Source organism: Buteo buteo, chromosome 5 (assembly GCF_964188355.1).
Source record: "Buteo buteo chromosome 5, bButBut1.hap1.1, whole genome shotgun sequence".
Lineage (NCBI taxonomy): Eukaryota > Metazoa > Chordata > Aves > Accipitriformes > Accipitridae > Buteo > Buteo buteo.
The window spans coordinates 9484257-9505269 of record NC_134175.1 but is presented as its reverse complement, the minus strand read 5'-3'; the positions used below and the strand labels follow the sequence as shown (position 1 = coordinate 9505269).

The following is a 21013-nucleotide window of genomic DNA, read 5'->3' as shown; positions in this document are numbered from 1 at the left end:
TGTGGCAGCCTGTGGAGTCCTCCTCAGTTCAGAGATCCAACAAACTCCCCAGCTGTCAGATCCATGGGAGCTGTGTGCCATGGCAAGCCAAGTCCCACTGCTCCTGGTATTGCTGTTGCGACTGATACCCCTCCATCTGCAGGTGCAGCTGGGGCCATCCCGCTGTGTGAAGGGGTTACCACCTGTCCTGCATAGTTGTGTGAGGACCCCCAGTCCCATGGGGACACAGTAGAGGATGGAGAGAGGCATGACATGTCCCTAGCCCGCTTGGAAGGCTGCTCCCCCCTTCAGATGGGGGAAGGAGGCAGCAGGACCATCGAGGTATCTGGGAAGTCATATTTCCACTGATGCTGAAATCAAAGACATGCTGGTGGGGCTCCAGGTCCTGGTCTGGTGCCCCTTTTCCTGCTCACTACCCTGCTGCCCCTTTGCCAGGGTAAGTGTTAAGGAATGACCAATGTGGGTCTGCAAAGCTGGTGATCAGAGATGCCTCCTGGGGCCATTTGTGTTCAGCAGCTGGGATCTCATGGCCTGGATACTGCTCAAGATCTTCTTCTGGTGACCCATCATGGTGATGCCCAGACTCCGAATGTCCCTGGAGAACAAAGACACTCTTGGACACCCCATGGGCTGGACCTGTGCCGGGCCCCAGAGAGACACTGCTCCTCCCTGTGTGCTCATCCCATGGACCAGCCTAGGATCCCATGCCTGGCGCCTCTCCACTTGCCCATCAGCACAAGTCTGCTGCTGCTGAGGGTCCATGGGCATCCTCCCGGGGATAGAGAGGCTGCCATTCCCTCGGGCACATCCTCCTGACAGGGCTGCTGTGACAGCCCCGGGGGGAGCAGGAGGGGGATCACTCCTGACAGGCTAGTAGGTGACAAGATCGATGCTCTGAAATTGGATTCAGTTTCAGCAAGATGCCCACAGATAACCCAGTCAGAAAGACAGATGGATGATGAGCCTTACCCACTCAAAAGCTTCCCTGATGTGCATGAGAGACAAGGATCGGTATCAGCTCAATCCCATAGCAAAGGCCCCAAGTGCAGCCCCTGATCAATGCACATGACAGCCCTCTGCCTGCGTCTCTCCATCTTCCCTTTCACTGGCTCCTTCGCTACCTGCCGCACCTCGACAAAGGTGCGCACTTTCACATCCTTCCTCAGTCACAGAACTACCATCTGGCACCTCCACACCTTTTGACAGGCAACAAGTCTCCTCAGGGGCAGGAGTGGTTGTTGCCAGCCCTGGCACTAATGCTAACACCAAGGGATGGGGAATGTAAGCCCAGGGTAGGAGCAGATATAGTTGCCGTCTTTTCTGGTACCACTTGGAGCATCAGCCACCTCGGAGACCCCCTAGACAGGTGGCAGAGCAAGCTCCTTACAGCAGGAGGAGGAGGATAGGTGGTGGGACACATCTTCCCCAGCTCTCCTTACTTAACCCATCCTTGGTCACTTGGCTGTGACCTTCCACTCACACCAAGGCCCTGGGTGGTGCCTCCCTGCCTAGTTGCACTGAGCAGGGAGCCAGTCCAGTGCACTGGGGTCTGAAAAAACTCTGATGTGCACCCCAGATCCGTTTGTTTCCCAACGATCCCAGAGAAACTGTGCAGTATGGCGCAACTGCGCTCTGTTCCAGACATGACTTTTGCAGGGGAAACAAAGGTGAAAAGTCCAAGGAGACAGAAACATCATATCTGACCCTGCTTTGATCAGGAGGCTGGGCTATATGACCTCCTGAAGCACCTTACAACCCAAATTACCTATGAACCTATGATGATGGTGGAAACCCACCACAGAGCACCAGAAGTGACTTGGAACTCATACCCTCTCAGTACAACTCCCACACCTTCTCTCAAAGGTCAGCACAGCCTTGGACATTGTCCCAGGTCTCAACACCGTTTCCTTAGGCGTGTGTCTCTGGCATCAGGGAGCAACTAGATCGAGCAAGCCAAGGCAGAACAGTCACTATTTGCGGCTAGTGGGATGGTGCCGGGCAACCCAACCAATGCTGTTTGTTCTCTGGTACTCACTCAACATTCATGCGCATCACCATGCCCAGGGAGGAGTACCCTGCCATGGCAAAGTTGTCGCGGTAGTGCCCCAGCCGGATGGAGTCCAGCCAGTCCTCCACTGTCAGACAGCTGGCCAGGTCAAGAAGACCCCTGTCAAAGGGTGTTTGGGTGAACCTGGGAGCAGGACAGAAGGGGTTAGACCAGGAGATGTTGGTCTTAGGTGGCCAGGCTATGAGGTCTACCTCAAAAAGCCTGTGACCCTGCAGGTGAGGGCAGGACAGAGAGAGCCTGCGCAGGCTGGTAAAGACAAGCATGCCGCTGCATAGGCACCGCTGCATGTACTTGACCAGACCCTGGTGTGGGGATGCCATGGTGGGAGCAAGGCAGTGACATGCAGGATGCTTCCCACTGTCCACCACAACCTGTGCCCGTGGGCCCTATGCATGTCCATGGCCACAGGGGAAGCCACTGCTGCTAGAGCTGGACAGAAATATCCCTTATTCGCTGCAACCCACATGTTCTGCCCAGCATCAGCTGTCAAGCCCTGCTCATCGTGATGGCTCAGGCAGCCCTTACCGGTTCACGGTGGCTGTGCACTTCAAGTTGTCAGGGTTGCGGATCAGCTTGTCCAGGATGCCGACAATCTGGGAGAAGCGTGGCCTCTCACTCCGGTCCTTCTGCCAGCAATCTAGCATGAGCTGGTGCAGGGCTGTGGGGCAGCCCATGGGGGCAGGCAGGCGGTAGCCTTCCTCCACCGAGTTAATGACCTGGAAGGAAGCCACACGCCGAAGTGGAGCTGCACCCTCACCCCAACTGCCAGCACCCCAGATGGCGGCACACAGGGAAAATCCCTGCTGCGTGAGTGGCTGGGGCCATCAGAGGTGGAAGCAGGAGGGTTGTACACAAGATTCATGCTAAACGACAACTGAATTGCCAGCGAGCTGTGCGCAGTCTCTGTGGAGAGCTGGAAGCAGGCTGGATACCATACACATACAAGAAATCACTGCTATGACAGCGGATTTATTACAAGGTCTAACAGGCCTAAAATATTGCAGCTTCCCTCCAGCTGACAAGCCATGAAAGCTGCACTCGCACTCAGTTGTTCTACAACTAGGGCTTGCCACCGCTTAGCAAGGCTGGGTGAAACCCTGCTTGAAGGAACTGTGCGGAGGAGGTAGTGTAAGCCACTGCATCCATACCCTGTTGTCACCAAAGCCACTTTCTAAAATAATAAAAACACTAGGGAGAGAGGCGACTGTCAGGACTCCCAGAGCAGGGAGAAGGCAGAGAGGTTTATAGTCCCCATAGGTAAAAAAAAGGAGTCCTGTGGTTCTGCAGAGTCAAAATACTCATTTTGTTGCCTCCTTTTGTAAATTTTGCTCCCAGGCTGTAGTCAGGAATATAACCTACATTTTCCTACAGTTTTCGTGCTACTCTTGTGGTAAGAGTGGCTCCACACAACTCTGACAAGCCCAAAGCCTACTGTCAGTTGGTGCAAGCCTGGGGCTCTCAGCAGCCTCACATGGGCAGTGGAAGGGATAGACCCCCAGCACTGGGTGCAGGAGGGACTGGCAGGCTAATGCAGTGGGGCTGCAGTGATCCTAGGGAAGCCCTGATCCCTTCCATGGATTGGGAAAGGTGTCACAACACCTGCTGAAGCTCTCCAGCCAGCAGAAAGGCTTGTACAGAGCAGCAGACAGGGATGGGGAGACCCACAGTGCACACAGCAAGGAGCCAAGGTGCTGCAAAGGGAAAGGCTGCGTGGTGCAATGACGGGCAACACACCGATGTCCCCAGCGAGGGGACACGCACGCTGTGCACAGCCCTGCAGGGGTGTGAGAAGAGGGAAGGGTTGCTCTTTGGGTCCTCTTTTCCCAGCCCCCTCTGCTAGGCTGGCTTGGGTAAGGGCAGGAGGAGAGGCAGGCTTGCCACCACGCCACCCCGCATCCACTCACGTCCCGGTTGGTCATGTTCCAGTACGGGCGCTCGCCGTAGGCCAGCACCTCCCACATCACAATGCCGTAGCTCCACACATCGCTGGCCGAGGAGAACTTGCGGTATGCGATGGCCTCCGGAGCCGTCCAGCGAATGGGGATCTTCCCCCCCTGAAAAAGTGAGCAACAGTGGAGGTTCAGACCGTGCAGGGCTCAGGCATCCCTACCTCTCTGCAGCTGGGACAGCAGAGGAGACAAGCAATATGCTGGGATGGCATCTTCTGGAAAGGACTGAGGAGGCAATCTGCCCTAGGTAAGCCTAAAGGTGTACCTGAAGGATGACTTCAAGGTATTTCCAGTAGAGCAAGGACAAAGCTGTGCTGTTTTACAAGGTCTTCTTCATGCACAGTTCTGGCCCTCAGTCTTCAAGAGGGAGGACTTCAACATGATGAAGTGGGGCCAAGGGCTACCAAAGCACAAAAGCATGGAGCTGAGCCTGGGCCCAGGCAGAGAGCCTGACTCGAGCAGACAAAGAGAGCAATGACATGTGCTCCCTGTCCATTACTGCTTTGGCAGGCAAGCACTGAAGAGCAAGACTTGTTGAATTAAAGGACCATGCTGACAAAAATCAGCAATACATGTGCTAAGAATACATTTAAGCTAGAAATGTGGTTGCCCGCCATCTGAAGAGGAAAGTTGTGTTGTAGGGAACATCGAGTGGGTTCCCGGAGCAGCTGGGGCAGGCATGATGTGCCTGGGAACATCTTTCAGGTATTCCTGTCTAGGGAAAGTTGCCTCCACCCAACTGAGTCCTGCCTGCTCTGGTTCACACCTTGATGGGGACTGAAGATGAATGATGCATCCTTTGGGACAGTCCCCTCCTGAGCAGGTCGAGGACAACAGGGGAGGAACACAGGACACCATCTTATCACAAGTTTCTGAACAAGAAAACATCCTCATTTTCAGGATATCCTGACTGAGACCTTGCCAGAGATCTTGTGCTCCTGATCCTGTCACTGCATCCTTGTGGTTCAACTATATCCAGGCTATGCACCTAGTCTTGCTCCAGAGCAATCAGATCTGGTGGGTCTCACTGTGCCAAGATGCCTCAAAGCCTCTGCTTGTAACATTTCCAGTGGCTACTCCACCCTCTAGTGACCTCCCTGCTTGCATTCATACCGGGGACATGAGATAGTGTCTCTAGAAACTAGGCAGGATTGGAAAGGGTCAGCAGGTAGGTCAATACATGAGCTCTGGTCACTCAGGTCACCTCCCTGACACAGTGTGGTCACTGACATACTGTCTCTGGAAACTTGTTCATAAAGACTAAAAGCACTGGGGGAAAGCTCAGAGACTGGCTCGGTGGGAGGAAGACCAGGCTACGTGTGTGTCTGTAGGTCACGGACAAGGAGGTGGGCTGCTCTGACACTAGGAAGCCCTAGCTGATCTTGGGCCCCTTCTTACCCTTCCTCTGAGAGTCCCAAAGCCAAGATGCAGAAGATGCTGTATTTGAACCAAGCAGCAGGAACCTTCCCCAAAACTAAAGGATTTGGAATATCAGGTTATTTCTTGAGATACCAAAGGGAGCAGCTGAACACAAAAACACACACAGGACATATTCTGGCTCACTCCTCCACTTGGCTGAAGCCAAGCCAAGAGCATGAAGGCCATGTTCTCCAGGCTGGGCCATTGTGCATTCATCCCTCAGACCTGCAACTGCTTTGGGCCATACTCTGCATTGCTGTCAGCTACCCCAAAGTAACCTGAGGGTCTTTCTGCTTGTCTAGAAAAATCTGCTTCTGAAAAATGATGCTTAGACTCCTCAGCTGCAGCTCCAAACTGGCCTCCATCAGGAAATGCCTATCTATCTACCACATTTTCCCAGTCAGAGGTGTGCCTGGGGAGCACACTAAATCCTTTCATGGCCAGAGAAGAGCAAAAAAGAGCACATTCCCTCAATGTATTTAATTTTGCCTCTGATGACTTCCAGTGGAGGAGCACATCAAGCTCCAGAGCTGTCAGGTTGGCCAGAAATATCTTAAAATGCCTTCACAGACAAAAGTGTCCTATATTAAAACAAAATCACCTAGGTTGCAAAGCCAATTCCCGCCCTTTCCACACCCCCAAATGAGGCAGAGTTGCATGGAAAAACTGGTATGTGGCCACACGACTGAAGAGTGTACCATAACACCCACCTACTGACTGATGGCTCTAGGACAACTGAAGGAGTGGATAGAGCTACAGAGTCTAGGGAAGCACTCCAACGGGGACTTGGGAGTGTCCCTGTGCAGGGGGCCACACATGCCCTTGGGAGCTGTTGCCTGTTTGATCAGCTCCCTGCTCTCCCACCCTGCTTCTCTGTTCACCATACTCTTCAGTTCTGGGATGTCCCTGTATGAAGGACAATGCATTAAGGCTCAGAAGCTCTTTGGGTTCATGCTCTTGGTCCAGACATCAGCAGCGAGGTGACTATCGCCATTCCTGCCCTGCCTATTTTGACTTGAGAGCATCTAACTTTTCCATCTGTTAGTCGCCTGGGGCAATCACCATCAGTAAGGATAAAAAAGACTGCAACGCGAAGAGCCACGCACCGTGGTGGTGTACGCAGCATCAGGGTCATCCTCCAGGATGCGTGAGAGGCCAAAGTCAGACACTTTGCAGACCAAGTTGCTGTTCACCAGAATGTTACGGGCAGCCAGGTCCCGGTGCACGTAGCCGAGGTCAGACAGGTACCTCATGCCTGCTCCGATGCCACGCAACATGCCCACCAGCTGGATGATGGTGAACTGTCCATCATGTTTCTGGAAAGGAAATAACCCAGAGTTCACTCGTGGTTTTCACCAGCATCCTGTTGATGCTGCTCCCATTAAACTAACCCCCTAGTGCCTCTTGTCTTTGGCTTAGTACCTCCTCTAACCTCAGTGCCTCTCTCTTGTCCCCCCAGCCCACATCCTGCCCTCCCAGAACCTCTGACATGCCACTCAGGCAGGTGTCCCTGCCTTTGCGGTGCTGCTCCGGGGAGCCGGGCGCGATGCCCAGGAGCTGGTGTCTGCTGGAGAGATGAGAGCCCAGAGCACACGGCTCTCACACAGGGGCTGCAGTGGCCGTGAGGCTGAGGAGCAGGAACCAGCCTCTTCTCCAGTCACTCAGCCCACAGGAATGTGCAATGAATAAAAAATACAAAAGAGCTCCTTACCCTGAGGAAGGTGTCTAGCGAGCCATTCTCCATGTATTCAGTAACAATCATTACCAATTTGCCTGCAGAAGACAAGGGAGGTCAAGTTAGCAGAGAAGTCACCTTCCTCTGGGAAGCCCAGTGCCAGGCTTTTACTGGGAAAGACATGAATCCAAGCCGGTGGGTCTCCTGCAATCCTGAAGAGCAGTCTCACCCCTGCACCACGCAGGACTGCAGGACGGGCAGGATGGTGGGGATGTGGCAATAACCCCGGCATTTATGCCTCCCTCCAGGTGTTATTGATGTGGCTAGGTCGGCTTCGTTATCCCACTGAAATTTGCATTCCATTAGCATAACGCTTTGCATCAGAATGTGCCTTTTTGAAGGAAGACTTCAAATTATGATTCAATACAGGCAGCTTTAAAATAAACACTAATGGGTAGGAGATCTCCTAAACCAATAACCCTGACCTGAGGCGCACTGTGGATCAAGGTGGGGAACTGCCACATGGAAAGTTTGTCCTGTAAGAGAAGGCAAGGGGGTGGGATGGAGGAGACCCAGGGTAAAAGGACCTCTGACAAGTGAGCAATCGAGGCAGCTGAAGGACTGAGTGCACCCAAAGTGATCCCTAACCCCCATCTCCTAGGGTGCCCACAGGGAAATACATCCCAGCTCTGCCCCACCATGGGGTCCCATCCCTGCCAGCCACCTACTCCTGGTCACCACCCCCTCCAGATGGATGACGTTGGGGTGGTCAAACTGTGCCATGATGCTGGCTTCGCTCAGAAAGTCCCGTCTCTGCTTCTCTGTGTAGCCTGCTTTCAGTGCCTTGATGGCCACGGGAATCTCCCTCTTCCCTGGCAGCTTCAGGCGGCCGTAGCACACCTCTCCGGACTCCCCTGCAAGGCAAGAGAAGGTGAGGGCATGGAGAGCTCCTCAGCTTCTTGCACCAACCCACCGGCACCACAAATCACTCAGACTGCCAGCACGCTCACAGCATGCTCCAGCCCCTCAGGACTCCTGGGGTCTTTGTGCATCACTGCCCCCGAGTACAGAAAGGTCATCTCTGCCTTCCAGTGCCACCTCTGGGAACTGGGCAGAAATACCAGAAACCATCTCTCTCTGATACCTTTTACTGAAGACAATGGGCCAAGAGTAATGATTACAGTGGCACTTGCTTTACCACTTTTAATGAACAAATTTGGGAGGCTCTTAGAGCAGCAGGGATGTCTCTCAGCCAGGCTTCCTAATGCTGCTCTGGGCTAAGTCCTTGGGGTGCTGCTGGTAAAGTTCCAGTTCTGGCTCTGCCCCGTGCTTCCCTGCAAGCCCCTGTTCCTATGCAAAAATCCCTTTTGTTCTGAAAATTTACCATTTTGCTTGCAATTTCATTTGCATCTTGTCACCCCAGATGCTTGCTCCAAGGTTTGAAAGCAGGGTGGCAGCGTTGGAGCGCCCACGCGGGACAGGCTGAGCCATCTGCTGCGTCAGCCTGAGCTGTCAGTGCCACGCTGGCTGAGCAGCAACCCTCTGCACCAGGCTCCCTCCAAAGAGTTTATTTCATGCACCAAAAAACCCCCACTCTATCCCTGATTTTGATCTCAGAAGGGTGAGGAGCAGATGAAGCCCTGGCTGAGCACTGTGTCAGTGCTGCATAGCCTGCTGTGGTCCCAGCAGGCCATGGGGATGGCACAACGTCAGACTGTGAATTTCCCTGAGCAGATGCTATGCAAAGAGGTCCCTGGCCCAGGGACTCACCAGACCCAATAACCTTCTCAATCTTGATCCGGGAGGCCTCGATTTCACGGGTGAACTCATGCACGGCTTGGCAGGGGTCTTCGTATGTGTGTGGGTCCACATAGAACTTGGACTCGGGGAACTTCACTGCCAGGTTTCAAAGGGGAGACAGGAGATAAGCTCTTTCAGGCAGCCCTGCTGAGAAGTAGGGGCACCCAGCAGCTGGGCAGAGGATGGGCAGGGGCAGGACTTCTTGGGTTGACATGCTGAGGAGCCACAGAGGTTGCAGCCCCAAGGAAACCTAAGGTATTCTTTGGCACAGCAATGTCCTCAGAGCAGTCCAGGATCTGCCCAGATCTCCTCCATGTGATCGTCCCCCTCCATAACCCCCCCAACCCCACCCCTCACCTGTGATGAGTTTTCTACTCTTCTGGCCTGCTGCTGTCTGCGATGAACATGCTGCAGTCCCATCTTATGCTGTGCAACCCTTCAACCCCATTACCAGGATGCCCCTGGGATCAGAGCCCCCGCTCGGCTCTCCTAGACACATCCCCAGAAGCAGGCAGTGGTCATAACACTTCCCCCTGGAAACCACAGCAGCGCCAGGCAGTAATGGTCCAGGTCCCTGCCCATCCACAGGGCTGAGGTCCTTCACACCTCAGGGGCAGCAGCAGGGAGGGTCCTACCTTGCCCATTCTGATAATGCATCTTCTCCTCGTCCGAGTCCTGGAAAGCCTTGCTGTACCCGCAGTGCCTGCCATGGGGACACAAGAGTCAGAAGAGGTGCTCCTGACCCTTGGTCCCACAAGCAGCCCAAAGGCAGGGTGGAAGGCAGTGTGTGCCAGGGCTGTAGGCAGCCCAGGAGGAGCTGGAGCTAACACTTGGCCCTCCACCAGCTGCATCCCTGTGTCTTGCTGGACAAATACTTTGGCCTGGAGCAAGGTACTTTCCAGATGCTCTCCAAGGCTTGGCAGTGCTAAAAGCTGCAGCCTTTTTGTCTTCTCCAGGCAGCAGCATGTGTGCTCCACATGCCTGGCTCAGTCACGCTGAGATGTAGCAGACACAGTCCCCCTTGGACCTTTTTGATGGAGAAGAGCTCTCCACTATTCAGCCTGCTGGCATGAGGGGAAGGTCTGGAGACCAGCTCTGCCTCAGGGAAACTGGAGGCAGGGTGACCCCTAAATGAAGTCTCTTGATTGCTTATTAAGCCCTGACATGTGGATGCTCTGGACAAACTAGGAGGACAAAAGTTGCACCCAAGTACTCCCATCCCTGCTGCCCTGCTTGGTGACAAGCTGCACTGACCTCCAGAAAACACTTACCTCTTCTTGCAGATTAGGACCACCAGCAGCGCGACGAGGCCAGTGATGAGTGTCAAGCAGATCCAGACAATCGTCATCGTGTCGTACCGGAGAGAGACTGGAAGAAGCAGGTTAGGAAGGAGGTGAGCTGGAGTGGGGAGTGCTCTGCTGAGCACAGAAACTTACCTACCCCAATGGGGTCATGGTCTTCAAAGATAAAGCACTATCCACTATCCAGCCCCAGCTTTGGGGCTCTTCCAGTGTACAGGGACCATTTATACATGGGGAAACCAAGCACAGATCTGGGAAAGTCATGGTGATACAGCAAACCAGTGCAGAGAGGAGTCTGGGGCCTCAGGACCTCACCAGGTCTTCCCTACCCTGGCTGCTATGTCCTTCCTCCCTCTTCTTCCTAATGTATAAGAACATCTCAGGAGGGCAAACTCAAGCAAGCCCTGCAGGTGAAACCCCAGCAGATGTGCATCCAGCCTCCTTCCCTATGTGGCAGAAGAACAGTGGCCATGGAGAAGGGCATCACTATCCCCCATGCTCCCTGCCCCACACTTACCACATCCCACAACTGCACACACTCACCTGGCTTCCCCGTTTCCACCTCCACAGTCTGACTGAACCTCCCGCAGCCAGCAGAGGTGCGAGCCCGAACCTGGAAAATGTAGCGGGTTGCAGGCTTGAGCCCAGAGATGGTGGCAGTGGTGCCCTTGGATTTTAGGGTCGAATAGCTCTGCATTTCCTTGTCCTGGGGAAAAACAACACCAAAAACCTTGCTGCATTAGCACAGCAACCACAAAATCTTCCAAAATAGTCCTTTGCGCAAGGCTCGCTGACAGCAGCAATTGCACCAGCAGGATTTAAACCGAGCCATGCCCCTGTCTAAATCCACCATGCTGGGACCAGATTGCGGCAGCAAGCTCAGCATTACCTTCTCGTAGTACTTGATCTCGTACTCCAGGATGATGCCATTGGGCTGGTCTGGCTCTTGCCACAGCAAGGTGACGCTGTTCTGGCCCGTGCTCTCCTGGCGGACTACCACGACCTGGGATGGGGCTGGGGACGCAGAGGGCAGGGTGTTAGGTACCTGCTGGTGTGGGTCTTGCGCGGGTGAGGGCAGCAGGACACAGCAGCAGGGAAGGGTGGAACTGGAAACCCAAGCAGGATGCCTGGTTTAAACCATGTTTCTGTTCTGATTAAAGCCATGAGATGGGTGCTGTGAAGGGCCGAGCAAACAGGCTTTGCTCGCTTCAGTTGCCTCAATCTCTTTCCCATTGAATGAGCAGGCTCTGAGGATATGAAAGAGGAGGGCACTGTCCCAGCACAGGCAGGAGGAGACACTGGTGTTTCACTGTGGCCTGGAGCCAGAAGGGAGAAGGGGCTGCAGGGCTGGAGGTTGGTCCCTACCAGGACCCTGACCCCTCCTGCCCCCAGCTGGGGAATGGGAAGAGGGTCAGGGGAAGAGGGAAAGAGGAGATGATAAATGCCCAGAGGGGTGATCAGGGAATGAGCATCAGTCTAAAGGTGCCCTGGGGGTGCTCTCCTGCCCTGAGATACTGGTCATCTGCCTGGGCCTGGGTTGGGAGCCTGTGAATCAGTCCTTGCACCTGCCATGCCCAAATTGGAGCTGTCACAGCTGGAGGAGCCAACTCATGAGCCTCTTTTCCTGCTGGGAATACCCCCCTGGAAGGACCTCAGAGAGTGTGGTGGGTGCTGCGATGGCCAGGTGCAGCCATGGGGTCCATGGGAAGGGGTCAGACACCCCTTATGACCCCAACTGCCGAATGAAAAATGGGATGTGGTGGATCTGGGGAAGATAGAGCTGCTGTCTGCCGTGGCTGCAGCACAGGGGTGTCCCTGGAGGAGCACAGAGACCAAAAGAGGCCCCAGGGGCTGCAGCAGCAGTGGGGTACCCAGGGACTGAAAGGTGGCAGTTATAGCTCAGTTCATCTTCGAGCTGGCTCTTCTGAGAAGCAGAAATCACTGTTGGGACACAGGACCCCGGGGAGCTGGAACGGGGTGGGATGGTGGGAATCAGCTAAACCCCAAGGGCATCTCTCCAAACAGCCCCAGGGCATCTCTGCTGCACCAGCCCCCCCAGGGATGGGGGGACAAGAGTGACCGCCACCCAGCATGGGCAAGCCACCCTGGCAGGCAGGGATGCTCTGTGGTGCACAGCAGCTGGAGCACCGTGCAGGCGCAGCAGCTAAACCTCAATCACTACCAAATTCCCAACCCTGCTGGTTTCGCGGCACCTGCTCAGTATCCCCTTCCCAGCAGAGGGGTTGAAATGGGAATATTCAGCACCTCCTGAGAGCATCCCCCTCCGAGGCATCAGGCTGACGCTGCTTGTCAGCACTTGGAGGGATCATGCAGGAGCAAGCCAGCAGGATTGAGCCATTTCCGCGTAGGCTCAGTGGGGTGCTGAAGGAGTGCTACGGGCAGGCATTAGTAACAAAAAGGCCTTGTTCTCATGCCAGCCATGAGCTAACCCAGCGAGGGTCCCCGGGTTTCTCCTGCTGGCACCACCGCCATGAGAGCAGAAGGGGCTCAGCACCGCAGGAAGTTCCTGCGGGCTCGTTTCCAGCTGGGAGGATTAACAAGAAGGGTCAGTCCCTGCCCCGTCCTCTCTGCCTACAGTGCGCTCCATGGAAAGGGGCTTAGCTGGGCTCTGCTCTGGGGATATGCCTAGGTGACCCTGTAGCAGGGTCCTGGCCCACCTGGGCTAGAGCATTGCTCAGAAATATTTCCTGGGGAAAGAGCATTTCACAGCAAGGGATTTGCACAGATGAGACATGCATGAGAGAGACTTTTCCCAGCAAACGTTGCTGTCACCTGCCAGGGCTGGGCGTTGGTGTGAGCTAAGAGCAGAGCATGAACTGCTGCTTGGCCCTTTGGGAAGGGACAGAAGGTTGGAGGAACAGCCTGAAAGATTCATGCTCCACTTAGTGTTCCTGTCAATAAACAAGTGTTCTCCCTGCCCCCTGTCTCCTGCAGAAAAGGAGCCTCCACCAGTGTCTGCAGGCTGAAGTGGAAGGAAAGGAGGATGAAAAAGGATACCATGATCCAGAGAAGGGTAAGACTTGCCTTGGGCAGCAGCTTGTTTCCAGCCCACCCCTGCTCCCTGAACCCACCTCCAGCAGCAGAGATGATAGGGGCCACATCTCCTGGGGGTCCCATGCCCATCACCAAACCCGTCCTTGGCCGCTAGGGCAGGTTCTGGCTCCTGCAGATACTGGCTGGAGCAATGTCAGAGCAACATCAGCATCACCCACACAGGCAAAGCCCTGGGGGGGGTGTCTGCTCCTCCTACCTGCCTGGTTTGTCGTGATGTTGGCGACCGCAGCTCTCCTGGACTCCAGGCTGAGGTCGGAGACGCCGTTGACGGCCTCCACCCAAAAGGAGTAGTTGGTGTGGGCCAGGAGGTTGGTCACCGTCAGCGCTCCCTGCACCAGGCTCATCTGCTGGGGCACGAAGCGGATTCCACTGCCACACGCCTCGCACTGGCCAGCGTCCCCCGCGCAGCGCCTGCAGACCACGTTGTACACGATGTCAGCTCGCCCCCCCTTGTCCAGGGGTGGGCCCCACTCCAGTGTCACCGAGGTGCCATTTACACTGGAGATCAGGTTCACGGGAGCAGAGGGGGGGCCTGGAAAAGAAACAGAGGTTCAGGCAGAGCGGGAGCTGCTGAAGCGTGTTGGGACTGGCAGAGCACGGGACCCACGGAGAGATGCATCTTGGGCAGCATGTACCTGTGTGTACAAACGATGCTACAGGGAATACAGAGCTGCCCAGAGAGGGAAATGCTCCAAACAGAAGACAGCAAAGACACAGACAGGTCTCAGGGTGAAATGCCATGGAGGTAAGATGCTCTGGACCAGGATGCCAAATGCCAGGCAGGCAAAAGCTGATGTTTGTTCTGGGGGAAGCAGAAAGCAATGGGGATGCATGAAGCTTTTGGGGGAAGAGCCAAGGTGCTGATGGGCTGGACAGTGGAGAACAGGATCTGCTCATCTAAAGGGAAGGGTAAACTCACACTTCCTGGGGAAATCAACAGTCTTGGGAGGATATCCCCTAGGGAAACACAAGTCAGATGCCGCTGACCTGTCTTTCACCCTGGCTTCAGCTAGCAGCCCCACACCTTTCTGCCCTGCTGGACCAGCTACAGAGAGGATGACTCCTCCTGGGATGTTCTTGTCCCCTTTTAATAGCACTAGGCCCCTCAGAGCAGTCTATAGCAGAGAGCTGAGCTGAAACCCTATGACAAGCCCTGGTGCCACTGTCCACCCACAGCGAAGGAGAGCACAGAAACACTTGTGCCGCCCTGTGGCCTCCCAGGGGTCTGACCACCCCGGGCATTTCTGTAAAGGGAAGCGGCCACACGGGCTGGTGCATGAGCAGGTGAGCTTGCCGGCAGAGACACGGTCTCATCCTGCCCTGTCGCAGGAGAGACGCCCAGGAGGGGAGCAGACTCTGCCCAGGGATGTTTGGAGAGCAGCAGGATGAGGATGAGACAGAGGGCAGTGAGGGAGTGCAGCTGAGGGGGTCTCAGCTCGTGCGCCGAAGGGAGACCTGGGGTTGAAAGGCTGCTACAGCGCCTTGGGCAGCATGCACGGAGGCAAGGGTGCATGCCGGGCTCAGCCAGGGAGCATCTGCTGCGTCCGAGGGCTTGACGCCTGCCCCGCTGCAGCGCGGACGGGCGCCTGGGCAGCCGGGGTACTCACGCGTGCAGGCGGCCGAGGGGGGGTCCTGCACCGCCCTGTAGAAGCTGCTGTCGCAGCGGCACACGCGGGCCGCCCGGCTCTCCGAATGGCTGTGCAAGGGGCACTTTGCACACAGCTGGTCCCCGGGGGCTGACTTGTAAAATCCCAGCTGGCAGGCTGCAGAGGAGGGAAGGGGCAGAGGTCAGAGGGATGCGCCCGGATAAGGAGCATCCCACGACTCGGTGGGTCCCACCAGCACAAAGCTGGACCCCGCTCTCGCCCCCATCGCAGCGCATGGGAAACCAGCCCTTCTCCCCAGCGCCTGGGTGAGTCCCACTCCAGCTGGAAACCGTGTTCTGTGAAAATTGCTTTTGCCTCTCCCCCAAGCTGTCATCTTGGTACTTACTGCCATCCTGGTACCCATTCACCACTGTTCCACAAGCAGACTTAGGTGCCTCTGTTTTCGTGAGCTGCCTGCGAGGCTGGAGGTGCTCTCCTTGTCCCCCTGTCTCCTGCCCAGAGCTCTGCCCACTGCAGCCACCCCTCTGGGGCACCACCCGGCCCCGGGGCAGGGAGCGCTGCAAAGATCAAACCAGGCAGCACTGGAAATTGCTTTGTTAACTATTCTAAGAACCATTATTTACGGGGCAAATTTGCGGCACAGTCCTCACTTCCCAGTGATGTTGTGAACTGCCATACTACCCATGCTGGATGTGCCCAGGTGTCCAAGAGCATCCATGTGGGCGGTTTCAAGAATTAAAAGCTCCGCACCTGGGACACGGTGCACATCCCTCTGCAAGCCCCTGGTGTGCCACTATACAAAACAAGTTTGCTTGCACAAAACGAAGGGAAAACTCTCTTGTTCCACATTGCAGCAAAACGGCAGTGCATGCATGCTGCCTGCTATCTGCGGAGGGACAGCAAGGCCAAACGAGCCACCCTGAGCTTTTTTCTGACAACGCAACCCCCCTTCAGTTGCTCTGCCTCCTCCTGGTGCTGGGGACTGTGTGGCAGCAGCACACGCTCATCCCACGCCGCAGCTGGCATCAGTCTGCTCCATCCTACCCCCACCTCTCCCAGAAACCCCTCGGGTGAATCATTTGTCACACAAACAAACAACTCGTCTCTCATTAGGAAAATCGATTAGCTCAAAAGTGACATGTGGCATGTCAGGTATCTGTCTGGGGGTGGAAGGATCTGTCCTTTCTTGCAGATTTCAGTTCCAAGTAGGGAAAAACAGGCTCTGTCTGAGTCCCTGTATTCACCAAGTACTTCTAGGACCAGTTCCAGTGATTCAAGCGTTAATCCTGGCTCTGACTCATTTCTGTTTTTCCTTACTGAGGTAGTAATACCTTCATTTTCCTGTCTTTACCCCCAGTGGCCACCTCTGCATACTGCCTCAAATTTTGCTTCCAAGCATGTAGAAGGGTTTTGTTTGTGATCCAGCATCCCCAGTGGTCTGGGTCCCTCTGTGCTGGCTGTTTGTTCTGCTTCTAGGTGCTGATTTGTTTTGTTATTAATAATGCTCCTTTCCTTGCCACACATCTCCCTGGACTGATTGCCACCAACATATTTCATGTGTCACACACTGCACAGTAATGCAACAGCCTCTTTGTAATGGAGCTACTTCCAGCAACGGCAGCTGAAGGCTGTGCTCCAGCCACACACATCCCTGGTGGCTTGCTGGTCCCTCTTCAGGCTCTGTCACCAGCTCCTGTGGCAGTTATGCGCTGAATGCTGCTTTAAAGACAGAGGAGAAATACTACTAGCAGGATGTACCAGGGATGGTGGTATCAAAGCTTGGTGTCACAGCTTGGTATAGCAGGCTGGAAAAAGCAGAGGCCAGAAGCTCCAGAGTTTGTTCCCAAATCCCTGCTCCTCCAGTCCCTGAGTAGCATCAGAGCAAGGAGCAGAAGTGCCCAAACTCGGGGATGCAAGGGAAGGCAGAAGTGACTCATGAGGAAATGGCAGCAGCTCCGGGCTGGCTTTGCTCCCCAGCTCTCTCGACATCTTTCACCTCCTCAAGGGCATCAGAAGAGGAGAGAAAACAGGGGAGGCAGAGCTGGGAGAGGAGGATTCCTGTCCCCAGCCAACCACACCAAGGACAGCCCAGGACATTTGCCAAGCTCTGGTGCTGACTGGTCCTTGTTATCCCACACACCAAGAGAGCCAGGGGGACTCTCTGCCTTTACCAAATCCCCTCTGCCTGATGCTGCAACACCCTCCGGTCTGCAACCCCTTGGGTTTTGGGTGTAAGACTGAGGTGAGTGCTGTTACACCCTGTTCTCAGGTGGGGACAAATTTGGGGGGGTAGGCAGCTGGGGAAATAAACCAAATCATATCTCTAAGAAAGAAAAGTTCCCAGTTCCTCTGTGTGGGAAAGGATGAAGACATGGCATGAGCACAGCCTACCAGATGGGAACCAAGCCATGAGACAGCCCCACAGTCCATGCTAGCCAGCATGCATGCCAGGATTTGCCACCTTCAACTTGTTGTGCGAAGGGCCCCTTGTACCTGCAAACCACTGTCATCTCTACCCGTGCAGGAGCCAGCAACCAGGGACTCTTGATTCAAGAAGCACTGGAGTGGTTCTCCCCACCAATATTTAATTAAGGGCAAAGAAATCAGTGCTGTATCATGTATCAGGTACAGAGAGACAGGCCAGCAGGAAGGCTGGGAACATGAAGCACAGCAGATTTGCACTAAGCAATTGTAATCACTTAGCATTTAATGCTGTAAAAAAAAAAGAGAAAGCATTAATTACCTGTAGCAATGATTCCAATTATTTTAGATGCACTCAGGGGGAAAATTATCCTAAATGACAAATTACAGGTGAATTTGTGCACCAGGGCAGAGCTGCTGAGAGCCACCTCCCAGCACCTGGACAGCACGAGCACGTGAGGAAGCCTGGAAAGCAACTGGGGCTGGGGTAGGCACTGCTCTGGATAGGGTCATGCACCTCTGTGTGTCTCAGTGCTTGCTTTAGGTGGAAGCAGGACACATGTGCAAAGCCTTTTGCAGGCTTGGGAGACAGGGCACCAGCTTGGAACCTGCACAAGATATGAAATCCTTACAGTACAGGATGACAGGCATGTCCTGCTCTGGATTGAGGTCTCTCATGCCAAGCCAATGACATGTGGAAGACCAGGACCTCCCGGCTTAGCTCTGGTAAGAGCAAACCATCAGAGAAGTGGCCAGCAAGAAAAATTCAGTCAAACACATCAGGTCTAAAATCTACAGGGCTCCATGGTTGTAGCACACACTGAAGCCACCAAAATCTGAAGCCACCCACCAGGGAGGTGCAGAACCGTTGTCCTGCTGTCTTTGCAGCAACCAGCTATTGCCACCTACCAGCAATGCCCTTCCAGGAGCCTTGTAGAAGGTGGGGATTTCTTTTTTTTGTTATTATTTTATACAGTTGATACCTTTACTCTGTGTCTGAGGATCTCGGGTCCTGCCTCTTTGTGGACCACCAGAAGTCCTGCTACTGGTGTCCTTCTTCTGTCCCCAGTGCCATTCCCCGTGCCAAACCCAGCCAAGGTTGTCTGTCCTTGCAGTTTCATCTCATGGTGTGGTTTTGCAGTGCACATGGGACAGCAGCACACCTTTGCCTGCAGCCCAGCTCAAGACCTGCATATCTACACTGGGCTTGCAGCCCAGACCCCTGGCTGGTCCCAGAGACACAAACAGAGCCTACAAAAACCGGCACTAAACCTGTGCTTGGCAGAGCACATCTCCAACCCTCTGTCGCAATTATCACCCCAGCCTGTTGGGGGTAAATGCCACAGGGCTTCCACTGATCCCACTACCCTGCACAGCACAACTTGCCTGTTTTTCCCAGCCCACCAGCCCCACTCTCTCATGCATCACCTGCCCAAGGGGCCCCGGAGCAGCAGGCTTGTCTTAGAAACAGCGAGCGTGGGGAAGGCGCTGCCAGCCATCTGTAGTTTGGTCCATTTGTTTCCCTCCCTCTCCATCCTCTGGGGACAGGACAACATCTGCTAATAAGCTGGCAGAGCTCAGGAGATGATAGATGAACCTGTCGAGGATACACTAGCTGGGAACGAGCTGCTCTTCTCAGTCTGAAGTTGCCATCTGGGACTAGTGCTCTGCAGGTGGCCCTGGTGGGACCACCAAGGGCTACTTCAGTGGGGCTGCAAATGCGAGCATCGACCCCGTGTCACTCCCTCTTGGCTCAATCCTCAGGCCAGGACGTTTGGGCAGGGCAAGGGCACAGCTGAGAGGGTGCCATGGGGAAGCTCCGCGGCACCAGTGCCACAAATTGCCCCCTTCCCTGACCCTGCAACAAAGCTGGACATCAGCAAGCACTAGAAGGGAGCCAAGAGCACCAGCAGAACATACTTCGGCGGTGCTGGGAAGAAATAGAGATGGAAATAAGGGTGTCACAGCCACTGTCACAGCCAGAGACAGGCACCAATCCCAGAGCCCTCCAGGATGCAGAAGCTAGCACAGAAAATCCCAGCTCCTTTCAATCCAGTTTCAGCATGATGCTCAGCTCCCACATGACACAGACACTGAAACAGAAGCATGTTATTCACACTCATGTCTTAAAAAGAGGCATCTGCCTCATTGACCCAGACTTTGTGTTTTTGCAAGGCTGTGTTCCCCTTTCCCTGCAATCCCAGGTCAGCCCAGGCTCTGTCCCCAAGTTGGTCGGTGGTCTGGAGGGGGTTTTGGGGACTGGCTGGGCTGGCTTTCTCAGGCAAACTCTTGGTCTCTAAATCATGCATCACCCCATGGCCCTGCTGATGCTCTGTGCATCCTTTGCGTCCTGCTCACCCCTGCACTGTCTCACACCTCCAATCACTGCTTTACCTCTAGCCACTGAGCACCACCTTACAGCCCTTCACACAGCCCAGTTCCCACCTCGCAGCCCTTTTGCACAGCTCACAACCCCTTCCACCCCCAATACTGCCTTACAACCTGTCACACCACTCTACACACCTGAACTTGTCTCATATCACCCCAGACTCCACCTCATATCACCTCCCCACTGCTTGGCCCTTCTTCCCACAATTCAACCCATCTCACACTCCTTCACACCCCCGATAGGGGAACAGGGGGAGTTTTGGAGTTTTCGCCCATGAAGATTTTGCAAAGCTAGCAAAACCCTACGCATCAGGCTGCGAGCAAATGGCACGTGCAGCAAAGGGCACCCTGCACAGCTTCTTGCTCCCAGATTTCATGACTACTGGGACAAGTTGTCTAAGGAGGCCTCTGCTTTTCCGAGTGGAGTAATTCTACTTGTTGGGCAAACTGGAACCATGGTGGCCCAGACTGGCTGCATCCCAAACTGGACATCTGCATGGTGCTGCCATAGAAAAATCAGCAATTGCCTTGGATTCAGTACTGTTGAAGGCACCCCTGACTCTGTCCTGCTCTTCTTCCCTCCATGTTTTTTTAAAAAATTTTAAAAAGCAGGAAACATCCAAATCCCAGTTTGCTGCGAGTGCTGCTCTGCTGCCCGGTGCAGACATCCTTCTGCGGGAGTGGAGTCAAGGTGATGCTGTGCAGACTTATGTAGGTGAGACAGCCTGGCATGCTCTTGGAGCAAAAACTTTTTTATAAAGCTTATCTGGGGAAATGCTACAGCTTGCAGGAGTCAGATGGAAACAGGCAGCCTAATGCCAGAATTAGAAAAAACCTGTTTCCAAAACTCAGTCTTGCCAAAGGGTTTTAGACAGAACTAACCAAGGCTCCTGAAAAAAACAGAGTTTTCACTAAACCAAAAACAAACCCAGAAAACGCTGTGTTCAGGAAGAAGAATGGCCGAATGGGAGCCATGCCTGCAGATGACAGTGCTGGAGGTAACCCTGCATCCCTGCTGCGAGGCTTCAGGGAGCAAAGATGCATAAATGAAGAAAGAATGTACGTAACACCAAGAACCTAATCCCAGCCCCTGCAGGAACCAGTACGCAGCTTTGGAGGGTATGTATGCGAGCCCTCTCACAACATGCATATGGCTATGGATATGTACAGAGGCTGAGCTTTAAAATAAGGGTGCCCAGCACTCCAACAGAAGCAAGTGAAGAGCATCACAGGGCCAGCACAGCCCTCGCCCTCGCACAGCTGAGCACCACCAGCTTTTGGATCCCTTTCTCCTTCACGGGGAAGTGTCA

At 54.5% G+C, this 21013-nt stretch overlaps 1 protein-coding gene across 1 annotated transcript in view; it reads right to left on the bottom strand.

Annotated features, from left to right (window-relative positions):
• Positions 1-480: 480 nt before the first annotated feature.
• EPHA8 (EPH receptor A8) overlaps positions 481-21013 on the bottom strand; it is a 50655-nt gene continuing 30122 nt past the window's right edge. The window contains exons 4-17 of the mRNA XM_075027666.1: positions 14895-15050; positions 13484-13819; positions 11102-11226; positions 10756-10918; positions 10183-10279; positions 9547-9614; positions 8882-9007; positions 7840-8025; positions 7148-7209; positions 6543-6752; positions 3973-4122; positions 2594-2784; positions 2036-2191; positions 481-595 (exon numbers count right to left, since the gene is read on the bottom strand). Of these exons, the coding sequence (XP_074883767.1) occupies positions 481-595; positions 2036-2191; positions 2594-2784; positions 3973-4122; positions 6543-6752; positions 7148-7209; positions 7840-8025; positions 8882-9007; positions 9547-9614; positions 10183-10279; positions 10756-10918; positions 11102-11226; positions 13484-13819; positions 14895-15050 (2141 nt within the window). The remainder of the gene's footprint in view (positions 596-2035; positions 2192-2593; positions 2785-3972; positions 4123-6542; positions 6753-7147; positions 7210-7839; positions 8026-8881; positions 9008-9546; positions 9615-10182; positions 10280-10755; positions 10919-11101; positions 11227-13483; positions 13820-14894; positions 15051-21013) is intronic.